Genomic DNA, 22,770 nt, shown 5'->3' with positions numbered 1-22,770 from the left:
AGTGTGAATTTGGAGGGAGGTGTCACTTACGCCATGCCTGGGAAACCTTTCCACATGTCGGCGATAATGTTGATGATCACCCCTCCATGTTGTTTCATCCATGCTGTGTAGACTGTGTGGAGAAAACGGCGAGACAATCACGTACAGAGCTGAAACATACACACACACACACACACTAACACACTCAGACCCATTGTCAGCTGTCTGTATCTTACCTTCCTGACAGCAGTGGAAGGTTCCAGTCAGGTTTGTGTCTATCACGGCCTTCCAGCCTTTAGAGGACATGTGTTCTACTGGACTGCTGAACTGACCTCCTCCATTGTTCACCAAAAAATCTATGCGGCCGTACTGCTTCAGCACCGATGATACAAGAGTTTTCACCTGTCGCACAGAGAATCAAGATGAAACCGTCTCGATTCAATCACACAATTTGAACACACAGCAGTTTCAGAGGCTGACATTGTGCGCACCTCATCTTCATTACGGATGTTGCAGATCATGGGAGTGACACGTGCGGGGCTGGAGGTTGGGATTTTCTGTCTCATCTCCTTGGCTGCTGTCTCCAACCTCTCCAGTTTTCTACTGGAGATCACCACATTGCAGCCTGAAGACAACATAGGTGTTACACTAAAAAAATATTAAAGCCTTCTATGTGCTGTAAGTTCTCATACTTTTCATTTGATCACTGTTACCGAACATTATGCCTCTTTAGTATTTATATGTCACACATTACAGGCCTTTGCTCATCTGACAGCAGTGTTGGAAACTACATTTCCTGCTTATTTCTGTGTGATGCTACTTTATACTTCCACTTCACTACATTTCAGAGGGAATTGTACTTTCTACTTCACTACATTTATTTGACAGCTTTAGTTACCTTTCAGATGAAGATTTGACAAAATGATTAATATAACAAGCTTTTAAAATACAATACATTGTTAAAGATGAAACCTTTTTGTCTTTTGACGTTTTACAAAAAGTAGTGTGTAGTCAGGGTCACATTTCAGATGTCTGTGTGTTCTTAACAGCTCCACCAAATAGTGATGTTTCCCTCAAAACCTCTCACATGGTTTCATTTCAATAAATGTTCAAATGATCCAATATTTGCTCTAACACTGATGCTTCACTATTAATAATCTAGTGATGTCATATATAATAATATATCAGTCAGAGGGATCAAACCACTACTTTTACTGTAATACTGCATACTACATCACTCATAATAATGCAGTACTTTTACTGTAATACTGCATACTACATCACTCATTACGCTTATGTACTTTTACTGTAATACTGCATACTACATCACTCATAATAATGCAGTACTTTTACTGTAATACTGCATACTAGATCACTCATAATACTGCAGTACTTTTACTGTAATACTGCATACTACATCACTCATAATACTGCAGTACTTTTACTGTAATACTACATACTACATCACTCATATGAGTCATATAATACTGCAGTACATTTACAAGCTCATAACACTTGCGTACGTTACTAGTAATGCAGTATTTTTACATTGCTGTGTTGGTACTTTGAATACTTCTTGCACCACTGTCTGACAGTCAGGTCTGAAGTTCACTTGGCTCTGGATGTCAGTCAGCAGCTGTACACTTAACAACTGTTGTGCAGGGACAAATAAAAATGTCTGTTTTCATGCCACCGTATCACTCACCCAGCTCCAGCAGCTCTGCAGAGATAGCTTTACCGATACCGGTCCCTCCACCTGTTACTATTGCAACTTTATGGTCGAACAAACCCGGTCTGAAAACACTGGAAACCGCCATGTTTGTTTTCTTGACCCTGTTCTGATGAGACAGGACAACACTGCGTCCTCTGCTGGAAATCGTACAGTAGATGATTTATTTTCCTAGGATGGCGAAGTGATGACCCGCCCTACTCTCCCTCTGATAGGCTTAGCCTGACATTCTAACTCTAATCCTAACCAATCTCACTCGTTGCGCCCTAAACATAACCAACCCGAACAACGAAGGCAACGTGACCTGACCAATCCGAGGCAGGGTAGGGCGGCGTATCACTTTACCGTCCTAGGGAAAAAAAACTTAAATTACTAGTTCTTAAAGATTAACAGACATTAAAAAGCATATTATTCTTAAATCTTTAAAGAAAATGTTTTACAGGGTAGAAAAATCCAAATGAACTTGACTGCTGTAACTACCTTTTGTATGCAATGATGTTTCATTCACTAAATCCTGTCAATGTAAACAGCTTACAGTCCCTATTCATTTAATTAAAGACACAATATTTCAAGTCTGTCCTGAAACAACAGTGCACATAACTCGTGGTTCCAAATACCAGTTGTCCAGTATTAATGAGTTTAAGATGCATTGAGGGATATATGTCACAGTGCTTTTTCACAATTGTTCAAGTATGTTTTTCTTGTTGTAATCATTCCTCCTGTTCATACCGACCATTGAAGATCCCCTCATAATGCATTTACAATGTAAGTGTTGGAAGAAAAAATCCTCCAGTGTACAAATGTATTTAAGTTTGTCTGATATGAAGCTTTAGTCATCCAACTAAGTCACATCAACGTTGACAGCTTTCATCATCAGTCTTTTTAATGCCAAAGTCCCTCTTTTTGTTACTATACTTCCACCACAGCTCAACAGGAAACACTAAGAATTTGATGCTAAAAAGTCTGTAAATGTGTCAGATATCTACTTGATATGACTAACTCAGACTGCTGAAGCCTCATATAAGCTTCACATCCACTTTTAAATGACTGTGTGAACGCGCTGTGGATTTTTTTCCCATTACTTACTCTGAAAGCTCATTTGAAGGAGATCATTTAATAGTATGAACAGGAAGAGTGATTACAGAGAGGAAATCCTCTTTCTGTTTGTATGCAACTGACTGTTGTTTCAAGACAGACTGGAAAAAAATTCCCCAAAATGTTTTTTATCAATGCATTTAAAATCCATTAAAAGTAGTGAAGTAGTGAAATGTTTCTCCACGTACAGACATGCAGGTAGATTCAGCATTATTCAAACTACTACAGCTATAAAACGAGATCTTTGTTGCAACACTTTTTGTCATTTTTCTGGCACTGAAAAACCATGTATAGAACATTTTTTAATGTCTAGATATATATATACTGTATATACATAGGAAAGGAAATGTAGGCAAGAATCATTCTACACATAAACACACTTTATTGTGACAAAATAGGGCTATAATATAAAAAGGCCATGATTGATTGTGAATACAGATAGAGATTATAAAAGAAAGATAAAAAGGTCAGAACAACAGCATCAGGTCTTCTTTCTGGCTCACTTCAACGTATGTCCATCTGTTCCTGCTCCATGATATCTTGCTGAAGACCGTCTGAGGAATCCAGAGTAAAACATAATTACACTTCCAAACGTCAGACTTTTTGATGAAGCCTTAAGTTGCTAAATGTGAAATAAATGATGGGTTGTTATATGATTAAGGCTAGACATCGTAGTTTCTGTTCTAAAACTGTGTGTGTTACATACCAGTGCTATCTGTGAGTATGTTCTCCAACTCTGGGTAAGTCGATTTAATGTCTTCATCAGTTTGCAGGAGGTTCAGGAACATTTGGCAGGTCCCCTCTCCTTTATTCATGATCTTATCCACAAGTGCAATGACGTGCCCCTCTACATTCTCTTTGTTGATGTTGGTGACGTTCCTGTACTCACGTAGATTTAAGACACGTCCCTGTTGAACTCTGTCAAAGATTCGACGGTCTCCACTCAAAGTGTCAATAATTTCTGTTTTCTTGCTTGTCAGTTTGTGTATGGCTGCCATGATGAATCTGAAATAGAGACAGAGACATGAAGAACAAGATATTTAAGAGAAGAACTCTTTTTTTCTGTTGCTCATGAAGTGAACTAGTTAATACAGTCATACTGGGTTTCTAGTTTATTATCCATGGAGTCAAACCTTGTTTTTGGAAAATAAGACTCTAATTGCATTGCTTTATCACTCGTGCAGGCTTGGAGAGTAACTGAATAACGTAATTAGGAAACAAAAAAAAGGTAACTGTATTCCACTACAGTTACAGAAAAAAAGACGTAATCTGAACTGGTACATTTGGTAAAAGTAGGGATTATTTAGCAGGATTACAATTTTAAAACACATTTTACAATAAAGAAAGACATAGCCTACTATTATGCACTTTTAAGTGCCAAACTAAACAGAGCAGATACAAGAGGGAAATTAAGTAGAGGAGGATAGCGCATGACGCGTGCTGGTGCGCACATGAACACACTTCACACACCCGCAATCTGCTGCGTTTTATGGGCCCACGTCCAAATGATTTCCATTATATCATTAAATATCAATTTGATCATTCAAAAGAGAAAGAGAGCAGTTAAGATCAATCCTAAAGTAACGGGAAGTAATCAAGTTACATTACTGCAATAATGTGGTACTTGGATTACGTCACTGACTACATTTTTTAACAGGTAACAAGTAACTGTATCGGAATACATTTTTAAAGTAATCCTCTCAACCCTGCTCATATGGCACATATTACACTGTAATGATTCATTATGTGGCGCTTTTAGTCCAGCGACATTAAAGCAACAGGTCTTAATGGCCAAATTCAGTTGCATGTGTGACTGCAGAGTGGTTTAATATGGATATAGAAATATAACTAGCTGGTTTGGATTAAAGCAAACAAACAAACTTTTTCTGAGCCGACACAATACAAAGTGGCCAATAATAAAACCCTCGTTAATGTTCTTCTAATTGAAGCATACAGTACAATACAGTAGTGGTGATTAAATAAAACATTGTTAACTTACTATCAAGCAGAGGGACGGACACTTCTGTTTCTCCTGCAGGACTTCTGAAGTAAGTCTATCTATGACCGGAAGTAAGAAACGGCGGGATAGACACACGTTTGTCTTTAAAGGGCCATACGCTGTTAATAGCGTTGTTTTAATAGTAGTTTTATCAAATAAATGTTAAAACAGTGTAATGTATTGTTATGTGTGTTAAAAGTAGAGATTATAAACCATACACAGAAACCTTGTTGTTTGTATTAATCTGTGGTATGATGAGTATTTGACTTTCTTTAATATGAACTGATATATGACCTCATTTATTTAGTAACTGAGCCAAAATGTCCAACCATCACTTTGAGGGTGTGGGTTTGTTTACATGGCGTGTTGGCGACCCCTCCTGCCCCTGGCCTCACCTGTAACAGCTACAAGACACACAAAGATCCACATGAATTGCATGTACATATGGTACTTTTGGTGGGCAATGTCTACATTTCTGTTGTCTAGATGACAGAATTATTAAATTACCCTAGTGTAGTAAACATTATAGCCTGGGACCAGGATCAACACTGTAATAAAGTGATACACTTGACTAGCTCAATAAAAACACTGGTTTGTTCTTGTAGAAGCTATATTGACACTTAAGTTTCAGTAGTTTTCCTTTAAACATTTTGTAATGCTCCTTTAAGTATACCAGTGATGACATCATAAAAAGATCAGGTTAAGCAGCCCACGGAGCTACAGTTTTGACCATACCATAGAAGAATCTTGTAACTTTATTTTACTTTTTCAGTTAAGTTTTTTCATGAACAGAAGTTACTGCCTCCGAAGATTATTGTGTCAAGCTTAGAAGCCAAGAGGACTGCTTAACAGTGGTGGTAAAGTGCATGGAGAAAAGATTGCTGCTACAGTTCTGTTGTTTAGACACATTGTTTGATCCCTCAATAAGATTTTCACCACCACATATGAAGGTGTTCTTAGACTGTTCTGTAAGTGCAATTCCATAAGTGATAACAGAACATGAAACTGGCAGGACTGCAGGTACTACTGATGTTACACTCATGTCTGGAAAGTCTACATTTTACCATTTCTAAAGACCATTCCTCATTTCAAACACATGCTGCGTTGCTTTCATCAGCCAGGGAACCAGAGTAGACTGCACCATGGAGCAAGCCATTTGAAACAAAGGTTTTCTCTTCACTGTCCATAGAAGAAAATACAGCATACCTTCAACTCATTATCAGAATGTGAACTCACATTAATCTGTAGGTTATTTTTCTAATGAAGTGAAAGAACGGTGTAGCTGTGTACTAAAATAAAAATGTAACCAAACCAGTTTGCTTTGGCACCACTGCATACGTACTAGGACAGCTGTACTGCCTGTGATGGTACAACTTTATAAGCAGCCTGAGCTTTCTCACCCACATTGGGTTAGTGAACCATCTCCTTGTAACTGCAGCCCTTGAGTTTTGATTTCACGATAAAACAGATGTACAAAGACACAAAGAACTTCCGCTCCAGACAGTTTTATTTGTGGATGTTGAGGCCATGTCCAGGTTGGTTAAATTATAGAAAAAGTCCCAAATCCACCAGTGATCATCCCACTGGTTTACTGGTCCTTCAGCTCCTTCAGCCTCCTGATCGCAGACTTTACTGTGACGGCAGAAGTTGTGCTGTGAAGGAAAGCAAACACATGAATTAATTGCATTTTACTGAAAAAAACAACTTCCACAGCCAGAAGTTTCCCTCCCACCACATGACAGTTTTGGTTAAACATGAGCATGTCTAATTTGATCAAGCTAAAACCTATTTGTTTAGAAATATTTCGGTGTTGCTCCATGTACAGGCATGCAGGTAGATTCAGTATTAAGATTTTTCTGTTGATAAATGTCTCCATGAAAGTAAATCTAAAGCAAATATTCTGTACAGGTGCTCACATTTCTCATATATGTTATTTAAGTGTATCAATACATGCTCGTCTAAACATGATGTTTTACATGTGTAACAACAGTGATTGCGTGTTGGGCTCTGCCAGAACACAAGTCACCTAAACTCAACAGTGCTCCTGAACACATCCTGTGAAGACACTGATGGAGATAGTGAAGCGAGTCTACCAGCTGCTTGCGTATTTTACCAGCATTTATCTGATGGTTGGTGCCAGTTTTGCACCCCGCTCAAGAGGGTACAATGTTAAGATTTGGCTGACTGTGTTTTCCACCCAAGCCGTCTTAATCAGTCACAGCCTTAAACCTACAAAACCTGTGTAACACCTTTGTTAACAGTTGGCTGTCAGCAATCACAAATGCTTCATTTGAAGGCACTGTGGATATTTTTTTTATGAACTAATGTTGAATACAGGCATGATAGTAGCTTGGCTTATATTTTTTAAATTATGAACCGCAAGTCCATCTTGTATCCATTGCCAAAAACATGAACCCTTCCTACATCTGACTTGCACCATTCCCTCTGACTGTCATTACTATACATTTTGATTTAAAGACTGAAAAATACAGCAGCTGTTGAGGAAAGTCGCATTTCATTTGAAGCTTTGCTCTCTTTGAATCTTAGCCTGCTGGTACAGCAAAATTAGCAATTTCAAGATTTGTTAACTCTGTGGGAAACTGTAAAAGGTACATTTCACTATTATTGTACATCAATGACATTTTTGTCTTAGGATTCCTTAAATTTGACTAAAATTGTTAACGTCAAAGCATAACATCCAGCTCTGCAGGTGAGAAACACTGCATCTGCTCGGTGGATACATTGCTTTTAAACACCTGAGTAGTATAGAGTATTTACACTCAAATAACACATAAAATGTCTTGAACTACACAACACTGAAGTCAAATCCAGGATTTTGGTTGGACAGCAGAATGACAGAAAGCATAAAGAAACCTACTTGTAAGTCCAGGCTCCTCCAGCCACGGTCTTCATGCAGGACCCACAGTGCCAGATACCCACAGCCCTCCTCTTCATCTTGGTCTGGAAATGTAAAGTAGCGCATTAAAAGCAGTTACAAAAAAAGACCATTTTAACTAGACGTTACACCTTAATCTATGTTTAAGTGTACATTATTGTCTGTCAAGTCAATTTTATATGTGCCATCTAATGTTTTATAAACAGTAACACTCAATATGTTCTTATTTTCACTCTTCCAGTCTGATTTATTCATTCAAGTCTATGCAATCTGCTTCAGGCCATCAATCCAATTTGAACAATTAACCGACAATGTTTTGAATGTATCATGCATTACAGTAAAGCCTTTAGATGATTCCCATGGCTGTCCTTACCTTGCCACAGAATGAGCAGGTGTACTTAGCATGCTGGGAGATTTCAATTTTCTTGACCATCTTCCTCAGCGACGCGCCATAACGCGTGCCGTATTTACCGACGATCCCCACCTTCTTGGTGCGTTTGGCCTGAGGAAAAAATAAACAACGCAATGATTCAGTGTCCAACATTAAAGCAGGTTTAACATAAAAGTAGCAAGTTGTTCAGTACTCTTTACACTCCTGACTTCTTTGCACCATTTGTGTCCTGTTTATAGTCAGTCCCAGTGTATATTCCTTAAGTTTGTTACATTAGTGTGCTGAAGTACTTTGAGAGAAACTAAACTGGAGTCAAATTCCTAGCATGTGAAAACATGCTTGGCCAATAAGGATGATTGTGATTTACACTATACTATATGTCTATTAACTGAGCCCAAAGCAACATGTAGAGGTCAAACCTTATGACTGAGGCAGTTACAATTAGTCTAATATATTGTGTCACATTACTGCAAGTACTTGAATCGTTAAGCTGCCTTAAAATGTACTCAGGGTGAACGAGCTCTGGTCGGCAATGATGTGCCCTACGCTGGCTTCCTCTTGCTGAGTTAGCCGCCTAGCCGACCCATTTCCCCAACTTTGGATCACGATAGATGAAAATGAACTCTTATTAGGCCATGTGACATGGCACTTCGCTTTCATTTAAAGCTAAAATATCCGTTTTAGCTACAGCCGGCAAGCTAATGTGAGCAGCCTAGCATAGCACTTGTGGCAGCCATTTCTGTAATGACATGACTTGAAAACATCGTTTTTTGCTGTTCAATCGATCACAAAACAACCCAAATTCTGCTTCGGTCTAACAGACAAGGACACATTAAAGCATTCAGAGGTGTGATTATATCATTTTTAGCACAGAAAATGTTAGATTGATACGGATTAGGAAGGGGACATTCTCGGCTCACCATCGTTTCAGTGGAGACGTAGGTCCAAAGAGGGATTGCGTAGGGCGCAGGCGCGCCTTACCCGTTTTTCAACGGTGCATTGTGGGAGTTGGAGTTTTTTAGCCTGATAATATCACCGATACTACAAACTGAAAATAACATCAAAATTATATTAAAAATGTTATCTCTTTGTTTCTGTTACATCTGCTTAACTAAAACACATTTTTAAATTAAAATGGAAATATAAATGACGTAATACTATGTTAATAATATTAACTCTAAGCTCATTATTATTTATGTTGTCAGTTCAATATTATCAATAATCTATTGCTTTGAGTTTTATTGTGAATGAAAATGTGCAGTACAAATTAAATTATTATTATTATATCATATTATTATTATCATATTGACGTGTAACTAAGGACGCTTCATTGGATACGCGCATGCGTGTTAGTGTGGTGGACAGGAACAACATCCCTGCTGCCGCATTCAAATGTTTGTCCACTTAGCTGGCTGAGATGCGGCCTCTGTGTTTTATGACGATAAAGAGCATCGAAAATATTGTTTGTCGACATCGTCTTTAGATGATATGCTATGAAGCTGACACGTAAACTGGTTCTCGCTAAGGCCAAGGCCTCCGACTTGGATAGCGTGAAGAAACTGAACTGCTGGTGAGTTAAAGTGTTTTTAAGTCATATTTTAGCACGCCACTTAATTTGTTGGTCTGTAACTGCAAGTTTTTTGTAATTTTTTGCAGGGGATGCAACCTGACTGATGTAAGTAGTCAAAACAGCTGATGAATATCATGTTTGGTCAGCTCCTCATATTGTCCAAATGTACTCAGCTTTTTCCATCATTTAAGATCAAGTTGTGTGAATATATGCAATCATGTTTGAACTCTACCTTTATACTCTCAGATTTCTATCTTCTCTCAAATGCCCAACATCGAGGTGCTGACACTGAGGTTGGTCTACTTCTCTGACACACACAAAGTCATTGTTAACACTGACAACATGACACTGGTACATTAGCAGTGGCTCATTTAGGAGCCTGGCTGTGATGTCCTTTCCTCTCTCTCCCTCTCTCTCTCTCTCTTTCTGTAGTGTCAACAGCATCTCATCACTCTCTCCTCTGGCCGGCTGTCTGTCCCTGTGTGAGCTCTACCTGAGAAAGAACATGATCCCCTCACTCTCTGAGCTCTCTCATTTGCGACCGTTGACGCGCCTCAGAGTTCTCTGGTTGGCTGAAAACCCCTGTTGTGGAAGTGACCCAAGCCAGTACCGCCTCACTGTACTGCGCTGCCTGCCTCGCCTCCAGAAGCTAGACAACCAAGGTGAGCTTCAGAAGTGATTTACACACTTATAATGAAGCAAATGTGTGCAGTGTTTTATTTCTTTATGTATGTGTGTGTGGGCAGTAGTGACAGAGGATGAGATTGCAATGGCTGTCATGGAGGGTGAAGAGGTCACCACACCGCCAGGCACTGTCCAGAACCAGCTGTCTACCAACGGACATCCAGATGCAGAGACAGAGAATGACCCGCTCAACTACAACATGGAGGAGACCAAGTAAGTCGTGCAGATTGATGCAAACACTCACCAAAAAAAACTGAAAGTGCTTTGGCTGCGAAACAAATGTACACATAATAATAATAATAATAATAATAATAATAAACAATGATTTTTGTTTCTAGTAAAATCCGGGAAGAGCTGGGGATGAAACCCCTTTCCAGAGACAAGTTCCCCTCTCTTTCTTCTCCGTCCACCAGAGAAACCAGACTGTCTATGAAAAAGGTACATTTTAATTTCTAAGCAATGTTCCTCTAAATCTAAAAAGGGCTTATGAATGATCAAGATTGCATTTTTTTTAATTTGCAGACACACATTCTAGATGCAGTGCTGCTGCTGCTGAGGGATTTGGATGAAGAGGAGCTTCTCGTCGTACACACTGCCACGCAGAACAGACTCCAGACTTACACACTGGACTCTGAAGATACACTACACACACAGAAAACCGCTGACATCCAACACTAAAACATTGCATAGCATGCACTCAGGGCCAAATCCTACACTCCCCCTTTTTTAACCACCAAACTTACACAAACCCGATCCTTGCATCGCTTTTTCTCCTGCAACCCTCAGATTGCAATAAGCATATCATGTTATATTTATTTGACTTCACTGACCATTTTCCCTGTCCAGGTTTCACATGAATAAAACCTTTTGCTTTATTTTTATTTTTAGAGCAGCATGCCTACCTGCCTTGTGAGAACAAAAGAATGTATGTTTTTTGCTGAATGCAAATCTATTTCTGTAATTAAACAGAAAATTGCAATACATTAACTTTCAAGTGTTGATTTTTATTTCACAGATAGAAGCAGAAACCATGTTTGCATCAAAACACGATGTGAACGTAACAGTGCTACAGTGGGGCATTTAGGACAAATCAAAACATTTCAGCAATAATTTGATTCAAACTATTAAATTAAACTGTGGATTGCCTGCATGCTGGGCTCGTGCCTTAGGTTAATCAGATGTAACTGGATCTTCATATATGTGACTTGATTCAACAGAAGTACTGTATCCGTTTCCTTGGGAAAGTCAGTCCATGATCATTAGTTGATAAAAGTCGGAGAGGGCCTTTTTCTTCTCAGTCACCCTCCTCATTCTCCAGGAAGTCAATCAGTGTGTTTGAGTCCACAGGGACAATCAGGTACTCCACTCCATCTGCACCCTGGACAATCAGAGGCATACATGTAAGCTAGATTCCAATCTGCAGGGAGTAATGCTTTTGAATACGAGGTACAAAAATCAAACAGGACTCCAACCTTGCGTGTCCGTATGAGCTTGTGGTCTCTGAACTCGGTCAGCTGAGTCCTCAGCGTGAGGTCAGAGTTCACCAAGAACGCCTCTCGACAACGCTGGTAGAAGTCTTGGAACGACAATCCTGTGCGTTGCACAAAGAGAGACTTCAAACATAACAATCACAGAGCAATACAAAAAAATCTGCTTAGCATTTTGAAGTTTTGAATTTGTGCACACCTGCGTATGAAGGATTGTCTTTGTTTTCCAGCTGAAATTTCACCAGCAGTTTGAAAATTCCTCTGAAAGAAAGGACACACACCCATGAAAAACAAGTCTTTTAATAACTTTGAAAATACATTATAATTAGAAGGTATAAGTGATACCTTGCATTGGATGTCAAGCTGCGGAGCACGTGTGTAAGTGAGGACAGAGCAAGAGCACCAGTCTGCTGCACCAGGAGAGAGTTTTCATACGACGTCTCTTCCGAGTAGTGCTGGAACGTCACACACTCCCACCACAACCAGTTAAACTGACTCTGCTTAAACTGGTCCCACACTGAGAGCATACAGGAAATGTTCAGCTATGAGAATTCATTCATTTAAACACTGAAGTACACACACATTACCAAACACTCACCCAGTGGACCCTGGATGTGGTCAATAGTAGCCACCAAGTGTAGGTTGGGCAGGGATGCAAGCTGCCCCAGTGCACTCTGGGTCTTCTCTCCTCGCAGCATGGCTCCATCGATGTTATGGATTAGCAGGTACACATGGAGATCCGGACCTGTGAGGAAAAGCTTCAACTATAAGACACAAAGAGCTCCAAGATTTGGAACAAGGTTTTAATAATAAGACTCAGACTCACTTTCTTTAAGGGTCTGAGAGATGTATTGGATCTGGTCAGAGGGTGTTCGGAAACTTCCCTGGTACTCTAGAGCCTCACACGTCAGAGCATTCAAGATCTGAAATTAAATACAAAGGGAAGAAAACAAATCCAACTATATCAACATTGCTCCACTGTTTCCCTTTTAAATGTTTTCTAGCAGCTGGCGGATATTTGTCATTTTGACTTTCCTTCCACTCTCACGCTTTATTTTTGATAAAGGCTGTCCAATAAACAACACATATTTTTCACTCTAAGTGCTTTTTCTTCTTCGTGTGTGTATACTGACCGATTTCAGAGTGATGGAAGGGAAAAATCCGTTGACCACGATGTGGATTTCTTCAGACAAGTGAGATGCACGGAAGTCCTCCAGCAGAGCTTTTTTGCTGCCCAAACCGTAGACGAGCACACTGAACCCCAACCTACGCACACACACACACACACCACGTGTCTGTCTTGTACTCATGTTTAAACACCACATTAAATAAAAGTGCAAACCCCACTTACTGTAACTGTAACATCCATTTGCTAAAGTGCTTTCTGTGTCTGTTGTGGAGCTGCTGGACCTCTTTCGAGTAGCAGGGCAGTTTTCCTTCTAAAAGCCGGACCAGCGTCTCCTGCAAACACAAAATATAAAGATGTACTCTACTTATATACACAACACAGCAGAGCGGCATACACAGAGTATGCTGGCTGTTGTATACAGACCCTGTCGAGTTTAGGGGTGTGTAATCGCTCGAGGGTGCGGTCTGATGTTAAGACTTTTGAACTGCTGTGGGCCTCAAAGTACTCCTCAATCAAAGTGGGCTGGTCGAGGGATTCAGGGGTGTTCTTGCTCTTTTTGGCGGGAGTCTTGTAGAGAGCTGCAGATAAACCTTTACTAGGTGTTTTTGGAGTCTTTAGGTTCTCCTTGTCCTCTTTTTTCAATTTCTGCTCTTCCTCCATCCCGTCTTCATCCTCCTCCTCCTCTTCCCCAGAGTCTGAGGGTGACAGCTCACTGTCGCTGTCTGACCGGAGGTTTGGAGCTGAAAATATCAAAAGGCTTAAAGTAATAGCTCATGTGTAGATAATGTCTAATTTCACCCATTTGACTTGTTTTAGAATGTACAGGTACAGTAAATAAAATGTTCTCATTATAACACCGTAAACTTACTTGTCAATCTTTTCCTGAGCCTGTGAGGTGTCGTAGAGACAAACCGCACCTTTTTATTCTGTCATAAAAGAAATGTACGTTAACTTTGTCACAGGAGGTTAGGTGTGTCAGTGAATATGAGACAAGCAAACAAAATCCTTGTAGTCTCACCCTTTGTGGTGTCCTGCTTTCACCTCTTTGGTCTAGACAGGGAGACACAGTACACTTAGATGCATGCAGATGGTTACAGGATAGGACTGACACAAAAAGGCAGGGTGGATGTGTGACTCACTGCGGCCTGTTCGGGTTGGGGTGGAGGGCTCAGCGATCGGGGCTGCGCTGAAGGTCACACTTTTCCCAGGCGTCCGTGCTAACTCACTCGCTATGTATGACAACACAAAGGGGAAAGTGTGTGACATCTTCTGAACACAAGTTAATAATCGTCTGATCAAAACAGTTGATGCTGCACAATGTGAGGATTTTTGTCAGGGAGAGTGTGTATGAGGATCTCACCAGTCTGAGCCATGCTGTGGGCACGTTTGTTCTTCTGAAAGGTGAAAATGGAGGCTCCTGCCACTCTGGACAAACCCTCCTCATCTTCTGTAAGACAAAAAAAACAATGGCCTCATGGTTTATTAAAACTGTACCAGGAAGATTTTGAGCTGCATCAGTTAATGCACTCCAAATGTACTCATTCTACTTTAATAGACATACATGGGATGAACAATTCAATTTAGTCTCAAACTTCTAGCTTCCAAAATGACCATAAACTTGAACACTTCTCTTAAACCATTTCAACAAAACCCAAATTATAACCTTCATGAAGGTAGGATTTATTGCAGAATGAAAAACACTTTTTAGCTACATGCACCTAATAAACTGGCAGCTGGTACTGTTTTATTAAAAGCATCCTTACGTTTTCACTCCTCTGCTGGTATCAGTGCTTAAATATCCAAAACAAGAAGTGCTTTGATAGTGTTGTTTACGCCTGCTAAAAAATAACTGGTAATAAACTAAGAAACATCAAATCCAGACTCCAACTGTGCACTTTCGACACAGTTACCACTTTCTGTAGATGTTTGGACAAATAAAGTTTATTGAATTCAAAGTTCCCACAGCCCATAATTATTCATTAAAATGTTTTGTCTAAGTGTGTTCCATAACCAAAAGATCATTGGTTTATTATCACCACAGAAGGGAATTAAAACCACAAACTGATCAGACTTGGGAAGGTGTTTTTTTTTTTCAAAAACCTACTTAAAGAATTATACGATTATCAAAATAGCTTGCAAATACTTTTCTGACAACCGATTAATCGATGCAGCTTTTCCATACAAACACAAAGAGAACTGCAACCTGAAAACTATAAATCTGTAATGAACTGATTGACTTAGAGCAAAAGTAATAATTCACAATATAACTTCTTCCTGGTTTACCTTCTGTATGGTATGTCCCTAAAGCTTGGACATAGTTCTGCTCATCCAGGACTCCATGTTCATCATCACAGCCCTCTGCGTCCTCTCTGGCCCCTCGTCGTCGTCCAGCTGGGCTCTTAAAGGCCACCATCCTCTGAACAGAGCCGGTGTTACTCTGCACAGCTTTTTTAAAACACAAGCAGAAAGTCAGTGCGATAGAAGAAGGCACAGCTGCTCATTAACAACATCTTTACCGTAAGTAAAGTGACCGTGTTGTTCTTACCCTCCTGTTTGTCCACGATGTGCTCCACAACATCTCCATCCCCGATAAACTTCACCTCCAGCACGCTCATGACTGAGGGGACATGAACGTAACATAGAGTCAGTACCACACACACACAGACCTGCACTACGGCTCCTAAAGGCTGAATGCTTAACAGACAAAAAAGAAAAGAAAAATAGTTGGATAATGTATCTACACTGTCTTAACTTACCTGATAGTGTCGATATCTGATAGTTTATGATGGAAAAATAACAAACAGACTATCATAGACTGAGAGCGACACTGTGTACCGGTGTGGCAACTTTCCGCGCCATCCTCCTGAAGTTTTTAAACCACGTGACCAAGTGAGAGGTCACACGGTGGCCAATCAGGACGCTCCCTTCAGTAAAAACAACATTTCCCAAGATGCATTTCATATTTATAGCACGATTTTTGTTGTTAATAATGATACACCCTTTTAATGAGTTTTGGGGAAAGTGCAACGTCATGAATGTACGTTTTGTGACATTGTTCTCAAGAACGTCAACTTTTTTTGTCATAACAATAATAATAATCATCATCAATTTAAAGATGTAATGCCTCTATGAGATGTTGAAATGTTCACAGAAATAAAAGTTTTGTGGTTATTTTCAGCAATAATAATAATAATAATAATAATAACAATAAAAAAACCTTTAACAGTGGAATTATATTTAACCATATTACAAAATGTTATGAGACCTATTTTAGAAATGTGCATGAAATACATCTGCAAATGAATTATTGATAAAGAGAAAATTAATGGAAATTGACAAGAGTAATAGTGTTTAGTCAGCAGAAGGTCGTAGGCTATTCACTGTAAGCAAAGCTCCTGTCTTCTGTTCTTTCCATCAAAAATGAAACAAAAAACCCTAAACAACGATTTTAAAAAAAGCACATTTCTGAAAGAGATATGTTATAATCAAGATATAAAGGCGACATGCATGTGCTTAACATTTTTATGCAGTCTCCTTTTAGTCAACTTGACATACTCCATGCTCTTCAAAGAATGATGCACTGTACACATACACACCTGCTTCATAATTCACTTGTGTTTAACTGTCGAGTGGGCACAGACTACCTTTAGCATCATATCCATGCATATTGACTCCTGTTTATATTCACATACTGATAAACTTCAAAATACTGCAAGGTGACATTAATAAAATGATGAAGAAACAACAAAGTCCTAAAATGTCATTTATTTATAAATTCAAAAGCTTAAATGTTTTTATTGTTTAAAAATGTCTTTTCCTATTTAATATTGAAAAGTACTAGTAATAGAAAAGTACTATTTAATACGTAGTTTTGGAATAAATCTACAATTTCACTTTGTTATGATACTCTACTACTGATACTGATGATTTGCTCCAAATGAACAGAGAATAGTCAACCACTAACAAAATCAACTACAGCTTACATAAGTCTTTCCAGTCTTTATTTTAGTGATCATCTGGCTATCCTAACAGGGTGGTGTGATCAGTTGAACAGCTGTTCACCATCCACGTGTTGGTGTCCACTTCCCCAGCAGACGGCCCTCAGAGTGCACATAATACACGGGATGCATCACTGCTGTTGCGCACGACTGCAGAACAACAACACAGAGAGAGAGAAAGAGAGAGATAAAGGGAAAATTGACACAATAAAACTGACTAAAAAGCTTAACTCCACACTGAACAGTACTAACATGGTATGGGATCAGTGTGAGCATTGAGCCCAGAGGGTATTTGCTGTAATCCAGCTGTCCTGAGACAGGCTCCACTCTCCCGTGTTCCTGTGTCATGGACACCAACCTGGAGGAAAAACATCTCACATCAGAACCTCAGTTACCCTAAAGTTTGATATTGAGAAATGAGACAAGATCACACATCATTACTTGAGGTTTGGATGTCCTTCGATCACAGCATATCCAGTGGGAAGTTTTCCACCTCCATCCAAACTGAGAGAGGAGAGCAGCAACAGGTCAAAAGTTAAATACAACATTTAAACATTTAAAAGGTGTAACAGTCACTAATGCTATAGTGAGTAAAAAAGTGGGTAATGTATCTGCTCCAATTCATTGGCATCACAAATCCTTACCCCAATGTTACTTACTTGTATATGCTGTATATATGAATTACTATGAATTACTGATATGTAGAAGAGTCCTTTGTGCAAATAGAGAAGTGATGAAGATCATACCTTATTCCACTCCACCCACAGTCAATCAGGAGCTGGTTCCTTTGAGGACAGTGACCAATGACTCTTGTCAAAACCCGCACAGCCACCTCCTCCAGACTGCATGAGCCAATCATAGACTGCTGCACGTCTAGAAGCAACCAAAAAGTACATTTAAAATCTTGGACCAGACACAGACGCACACTGGTATAAACACATTCACAACCACACACCGTAGAAGACGTAGTTTCCCGGATGTACTTCACTGAGCAGCGCCATGTCTTTGACTGGGTGACTGCAGGATGGAGTGGAGCCAATGCTGGACTTGCAGGTGATGCCAACAGCCTTCAATCTGCCACAAAACAAACCTTCATATGTTAAATGATTCTATCAATATTAAGTTTCAGAAATATTAAAAGGTAATTGAATTGCTATCATCTGTTGCTACGGGTAACTTCCTAATAATGTGATAATATGGTAAAACACCTAAATGTATAAATGGAGTCACTTTCGTCTTACTTTTCCATGAACTGCAGAGTAAAGCTGGTGGTTTCCTGGGCGACAGCTTGTATTTGCTCCACTCCTCTGCAGTTATAGGTGTTCCCACAGTGGGCGTACACCCCCGTCAGTTCCACCCCTGCCGTCTTAGCGATGGCCTGTGCCAAGCTGAGCGCCTGGGGTTCAGAGTGCAAGACGCCAGCTACGACAAAGGGCACACGCACGATCAGCAGGTGCTTTATCTCAACAGCTGGTAGTCTGCTTTCCCTGCCTGTTTACCTCTCCCGTTGACGCAGTCGAGTTTCATCCAGACGTGCCACAGCCGACCGTCTCTCAGCGGTCTCTTTTTGAGCTGCTCCAAAGCATCAGGATGATCCAATAAAACTTGAAAGAGATCCAGCCGCTCTGACAGGGCTGCACAACGCTCCACCTATACACACACACACACACACACACACACACACAACATAGTCCGATCCACGTTTGATGTACAGCATTACATAATCAAAACATGGATAGAATTATTGTGTGGTGAGCAATTGGGGGCTGCAGTGTGAACTGAGAGGACCTTATCAAAGGGAAGACAATAAGCATAGAGGATGTCATCAAATCCGTGGTCGGCATAGAAACAGGCCTCTGCCAGTGTGGAAACCACGATGCATCTCCGTGATCCACCCGTCATTATGTCAGCACACTCCCTACACATGAACGGCAACATACATACCTCATCAGTATCCCTTACATATGACTGACTTGTATGAATGTAGTGTGTGTGTGTGTGTGTGTGTGTGTGGTATGACTCAATCAGTCAATGAAGACCAGTTGATTGGGGAGTTTTGGGTCAGTGATTAAGGTTAAGGTTTGGATAAGTCTCTAGGAAATGAATGTTAGTTTATGTAATGTCCCTAAAAGTGACCATGATCTGATATGTGTGTGTGTGTGTGTGTGTGTGTGTGTTCATACAGGGTTTTGTGGGTCTTCATGTGAGGGCGAACCTGGACTCCTAGCTTCTCACAGCGTTCAATCATCTTCTGGGCATTTCTCTTCACTTTGTCCACATCCACCACCAGAGCAGGAGTGAACAGGGCAGAGATGGGCTCCCCTTCCATACTGGCAGCACTGGAGTACACACACACACACACACACACACACACACACACACACAAAATATTTCACATGCAATTAAATCATTGTGCATGACTGGCTTTAACACACATCGTGGCCCAAAAGTAACACTATTCTTACAATAAGAAAGCCTACATACATGTGTGCGTGTGCGTGTGTGTGTGTTGGCTTTATGTTCTTTTCCTATGAAGCATTTGGTGCATGACATATCTGTTGTTGTAAAGCACTGCATATTCTTGTATAAAAAAAGTATACAAATAAAGTGATCATATATGAAACTCACAGCACATACTTTCACTGTTTCTGTGCAGCTTTGCAAAGCCTCAAGTTGTGTAATGTGGAAACCTTTGAACTTTGAGGGGAAAAATCAATAAGATGTTTTTCCCTACCTTGTTTTAATTTTCCAGTGAATATTTACCAAGGAATCAGTAACTCTAATACTAAATAACCAAACTACACTACAGAAATCTCTCATTTTAGACTGACATAGCTACAGCCTACAGTAGGTTACAAAAAGGGTCCCGAATGGACACTCTTTCCAAGACAACGTGTTTTAGCGACGCTTTTATTATAAGACCTGATTTGACAGAAATGATCAGTAGACAGTGTGCACAGCTGGTTTATGATCGCTGTTGGACACTTACCGCTGGAGCAGTGAGTCTTCGCTGTTCCTGCTGGAGTCACGTTACTGCTACGGTGTCCTTGAGTGGTCAAACCTCCTGATCGGATGAGTTCTTCAGCTGAAGCAGGATGTGTCTTTATGTAAAAGATCATTTTTATTCGTTTTTTATCAATTGTGCATTTGCTCCACAGTTTTATTATTGCAAATGTATGCAATGATTACTGTTTGTTTCTTACCATAAAATGATGTCTGGATTTCATAATTTTCACAGAACAATAAAATAAAATAAAATCAAGTATTATAAATATAATTAAAATGTCTTAGAGATGTATTGGTCTTATTAACCAAGTATCATCAAATTTTCTGGCTTTTTTCTTTACCGTAATTCCTACTTTATGTTAAAATGACTGAAATACAGCTCACATAAATGCTATATGGCAGAGATTACACAACTGTGAGCTCTGAATGGAGTAGACTACTCCAAATGCTGCACAATTACACAGGTGCAGCTTCGGTGGCAGCAATGATCGAAGCTTGATAAGTGCATTTTCAGGAGCGAGAACACACACCAATTACACCCCTTCCGGCTCCTATATAAACAGACCTAACATCTCTCCCTCGTTCACTCTTGCTTTCGAGTTTCCCTCCCCTCCGCCCTGTCTTCTGTTCTTCTCTCCTCTCTCACAGGTTCCTAGGGGTTCGTCACTGACTGGGCCTCCCCACACCGTATCAAGAATCACAAATTCTGTCAATAAATCTGTTAAAACGTATCTCGTTGGTAATGTGTTCCTTGCTCGTGTATGGCGCTGGAACTTGAATCCAAAGCTGGAGTTGTTGTTGTTTTGGTTGTGAAGAACCTGAGTATATCTATTTTCACTCCTGTCAGGTTTTGGCGGCTGGCAGACTCTACTTATTTGAATTTGAGTGCTCAAAGTGCGCATGTATGTGCAGCGTATGAGGGAGAGACGGGAGATGCTCACACAGCAGCACAGATCATTGTTCTGTCTCTGACAGCAGTACACTCAGACAATATGTTTGTGGATTTAAATCTATTATGTTTATGGAGTTAGTTTGTATTTATTGATATTGTGTTACAGAGTTCTATTTAAATATGTCTCTAAAACATGATTTTAGAGTCATGATCTCATGATCTCACAGCTGTGTGTGTAAACAGGGTCATTATAATTATAAATAGAGTTTATGGAGAAATATACAGGTTGAAGAAAAAAGTAAATATTACATATACAGTGGTGTGATGCATTTCACGAGCAAGGAACACATCACCAACAAGATACGTTTTAACAGATTTATTGACAGAATTTGAATGAATTGTGTATTCTTGATGCGGAACCATTCTTGATACGGTATGGGGCATTTATTGAAAGGTTGGACCAGTTGATTGGGGTCAACTTGTGCATTTGGGGACAAAAGTCTTGTCTCCAAGTGGTAGAATGCTGATTTTTGGGTCAATAGTTCAAGTTAATGTAAAGGTTAAGTTTAGGTAAGAAGTGATTATGGTAAGTCTGCAGAAAATTAATGTAACTCTGTGTGTGTGTGTGTGTGTGTGTGTGTGTGTGTGTGTGTGTGTTTGTGTGTGAGTATGAGTGTTCTAAAATATGCAAATGAGCTGGTAAATTAACTTTATGACATCACAGTACGATGTATGACATCATAGAATCTTGGAACATTTAGTAAGCAGATTTCAGCTTCTTCATTCCAGTTATTGAACCCACAGAAGACAGACAGGTTTGTCTTCAGTAGCAGTGAGTTCAAAGCTAAAAAGACAAACTTTAGTGAGTTGAAAAACTATTCTTAGACCTCAGCAGCAGCTATTATAGTAAGTATTTCTTTCTTTCTTTTTTTATGTAAAATAATCAGAAAATAATGATATTAATGATAAATAACGTAAATAACTGAACAAATATAATTACGCTCAAATCAAATTTAATACCTTAACTCCTACAATTTCAGACACTTTAAGACATTTTTAGACCTTCAATATCAAAACCTAAACTTCAAACATTTTCAGACTTTTTAAGGTTTCATGCTTGCATCAAATTGTCTCATGTAACTTTTACAGACTTTCATTTTTTGCTGGTGCTTAAAACAGAAATAATGATCCTGATTTTGAATTCTTTCTTCCATCCTTGTCCAGTCTCAGTGAAAATGAACACAGTTACAGAGTTCAGCGATAGCGGCCTGCTCCAAGCGTCATACGCATTGAAATTCATTCAGAGGCAGCTGGTGGAGCTGTCTATGGACTGCGAGACCACCATTCAGAAAAAACTGATCTGTCCTCAGTTCTTCATCGACCTCCAGAAGAAATTGGAGAAAGTCCTTCATGAAGTAGGTGTTTCAATTTCAACCATGTTTCTTTTTTCCAAACTGATTTTAAGAAACACATTCATCCCTTTGTTTATAGTGCATGCTTTATTGCATTTAGTCATTTATAACAGAGATTTTGTGTCTTTTGTGTGTTTGATTTAGACCCGCTCAGTGTGTTGCCCTCCACCAAGAAAACCAGAGGAGGGTGACTTCGTTACCATTAAGCGGTTCAGCGGTGGCAGCTTTGGGTGAGTAAGACTTCTTTATATTCTAACAGACTGTTTGGACTCCACAAAGAGTTCAGTCCAAACACAGAGAAATGTCATACTGAAGAATCTTTTAGTTTCTTGTTAAATCAGAGCTGATGTTCAGTAGTAGAAGCTGCTAATGTTTCCTTTTCCTTCTTGTGCAGATCTGTTAACCTTGTTCGCCACAGAGAGACCAGTCAAGCTTTCGCCATGAAAGTCATAAATTGGAGGAACTTGACTACGGAGGACGATATTGTACAGGTGTTGGCAGAG

General features: G+C 39.7%; 5 protein-coding genes across 6 annotated transcripts in view; 1 reads left to right on the top strand and 4 right to left on the bottom strand.

Moving 5' to 3' along the window:
* Positions 1 to 1,827, bottom strand: part of pecr (peroxisomal trans-2-enoyl-CoA reductase) — a 200,450-nt gene extending 198,623 nt beyond the window's left edge. For both annotated transcript variants that reach the window (XR_008322009.1, XM_053330412.1), the window contains exons 1-4: positions 1,685 to 1,827; positions 471 to 604; positions 216 to 381; positions 31 to 112 (exon numbers count right to left, since the gene is read on the bottom strand). Coding sequence is in view for 1 of the 2 variants with exons in the window: in XM_053330412.1 (XP_053186387.1) it covers positions 31 to 112; positions 216 to 381; positions 471 to 604; positions 1,685 to 1,796 (494 nt within the window). In the remaining variant the exon portion in view is untranslated. The remainder of the gene's footprint in view (positions 1 to 30; positions 113 to 215; positions 382 to 470; positions 605 to 1,684) is intronic.
* A 4,464-nt stretch (positions 1,828 to 6,291) lies between these two features.
* rpl37a (ribosomal protein L37a) lies at positions 6,292 to 9,066 on the bottom strand. Its single transcript, XM_053329746.1, has 4 exons — positions 9,010 to 9,066; positions 8,072 to 8,200; positions 7,681 to 7,763; positions 6,292 to 6,454 (listed from the first exon to the last, which is right to left on the bottom strand). Exons 1-4 carry the CDS (start codon positions 9,010 to 9,012, stop codon positions 6,391 to 6,393), a joined length of 279 nt encoding a protein of 92 aa, XP_053185721.1. The 5' UTR covers positions 9,013 to 9,066; the 3' UTR covers positions 6,292 to 6,390.
* Positions 9,067 to 9,465: 399 nt separating this feature from the next.
* cfap410 (cilia and flagella associated protein 410) lies at positions 9,466 to 11,324 on the top strand. The gene is made up of 7 exons (XM_053329786.1): positions 9,466 to 9,659; positions 9,746 to 9,764; positions 9,906 to 9,952; positions 10,092 to 10,321; positions 10,406 to 10,556; positions 10,682 to 10,781; positions 10,866 to 11,324. Exons 1-7 carry the CDS (start codon positions 9,583 to 9,585, stop codon positions 11,019 to 11,021), a joined length of 780 nt encoding a protein of 259 aa, XP_053185761.1. The 5' UTR covers positions 9,466 to 9,582; the 3' UTR covers positions 11,022 to 11,324.
* A 211-nt stretch (positions 11,325 to 11,535) lies between these two features.
* Positions 11,536 to 15,728, bottom strand: orc2 (origin recognition complex, subunit 2). Its single transcript, XM_053329785.1, has 16 exons — positions 15,716 to 15,728; positions 15,505 to 15,576; positions 15,243 to 15,404; positions 14,320 to 14,406; positions 14,099 to 14,188; positions 13,978 to 14,009; positions 13,828 to 13,885; positions 13,383 to 13,699; positions 13,182 to 13,291; positions 12,964 to 13,096; positions 12,657 to 12,753; positions 12,429 to 12,575; positions 12,176 to 12,347; positions 12,030 to 12,091; positions 11,816 to 11,934; positions 11,536 to 11,721 (listed from the first exon to the last, which is right to left on the bottom strand). The coding sequence occupies exons 2-16, from the start codon at positions 15,572 to 15,574 to the stop codon at positions 11,638 to 11,640; spliced, it is 1,740 nt and encodes a 579-aa protein (XP_053185760.1). The 5' UTR covers positions 15,575 to 15,576; positions 15,716 to 15,728; the 3' UTR covers positions 11,536 to 11,637.
* Positions 15,729 to 16,709: 981 nt separating this feature from the next.
* On the bottom strand, positions 16,710 to 20,014 carry zgc:162816 (uncharacterized protein LOC571260 homolog). The gene is made up of 10 exons (XM_053329773.1): positions 19,947 to 20,014; positions 19,141 to 19,296; positions 18,746 to 18,875; positions 18,457 to 18,607; positions 18,199 to 18,379; positions 17,913 to 18,031; positions 17,704 to 17,830; positions 17,399 to 17,461; positions 17,210 to 17,315; positions 16,710 to 17,107 (listed from the first exon to the last, which is right to left on the bottom strand). Exons 2-10 carry the CDS (start codon positions 19,284 to 19,286, stop codon positions 17,018 to 17,020), a joined length of 1,113 nt encoding a protein of 370 aa, XP_053185748.1. The 5' UTR covers positions 19,287 to 19,296; positions 19,947 to 20,014; the 3' UTR covers positions 16,710 to 17,017.
* Positions 20,015 to 22,770: the final 2,756 nt, after the last annotated feature.

This window comes from Scomber japonicus, chromosome 12, assembly GCF_027409825.1.
Source record: "Scomber japonicus isolate fScoJap1 chromosome 12, fScoJap1.pri, whole genome shotgun sequence".
In the NCBI taxonomy this organism is placed as follows: domain Eukaryota; kingdom Metazoa; phylum Chordata; class Actinopteri; order Scombriformes; family Scombridae; genus Scomber; species Scomber japonicus.
Note: the sequence above shows the minus strand (reverse complement) of the source record. Positions and strands in the feature narration are given on the sequence as shown.

Coding starts and splice junctions, on each gene's coding strand:
- rpl37a (XM_053329746.1), bottom strand. Junction 7,764..8,071: donor CCTGCTCATTCTGTGGCAAG/GTAAGGACAGCC, acceptor TTACATTTCCAG/ACCAAGATGAAGAGGAGGGC. Junction 6,455..7,680: donor GGAGGAGCCTGGACTTACAA/GTAGGTTTCTTT, acceptor TTTCCTTCACAG/CACAACTTCTGCCGTCACAG.
- cfap410 (XM_053329786.1), top strand. CDS start 9,583: ATGAAGCTGACACGTAAACTGGTTCTCGCTAAGGCCAAGGCCTCCGAC. Junction 10,557..10,681: donor TACAACATGGAGGAGACCAA/GTAAGTCGTGCA, acceptor TTTTGTTTCTAG/TAAAATCCGGGAAGAGCTGG. Junction 10,782..10,865: donor CCAGACTGTCTATGAAAAAG/GTACATTTTAAT, acceptor TTTAATTTGCAG/ACACACATTCTAGATGCAGT.
- orc2 (XM_053329785.1), bottom strand. CDS start 15,574: ATGAGCGTGCTGGAGGTGAAGTTTATCGGGGATGGAGATGTTGTGGAG. Junction 13,700..13,827: donor GCTCAGGAAAAGATTGACAA/GTAAGTTTACGG, acceptor TGATATTTTCAG/CTCCAAACCTCCGGTCAGAC. Junction 13,292..13,382: donor ACACCCCTAAACTCGACAGG/GTCTGTATACAA, acceptor TTGTGTTTGCAG/GAGACGCTGGTCCGGCTTTT.
- zgc:162816 (XM_053329773.1), bottom strand. CDS start 19,286: ATGGAAGGGGAGCCCATCTCTGCCCTGTTCACTCCTGCTCTGGTGGTG. Junction 17,831..17,912: donor GGGAAACTACGTCTTCTACG/GTGTGTGGTTGT, acceptor GGTTGCTTCTAG/ACGTGCAGCAGTCTATGATT. Junction 17,108..17,209: donor TCACACTGATCCCATACCAT/GTTAGTACTGTT, acceptor GTTGTTCTGCAG/TCGTGCGCAACAGCAGTGAT.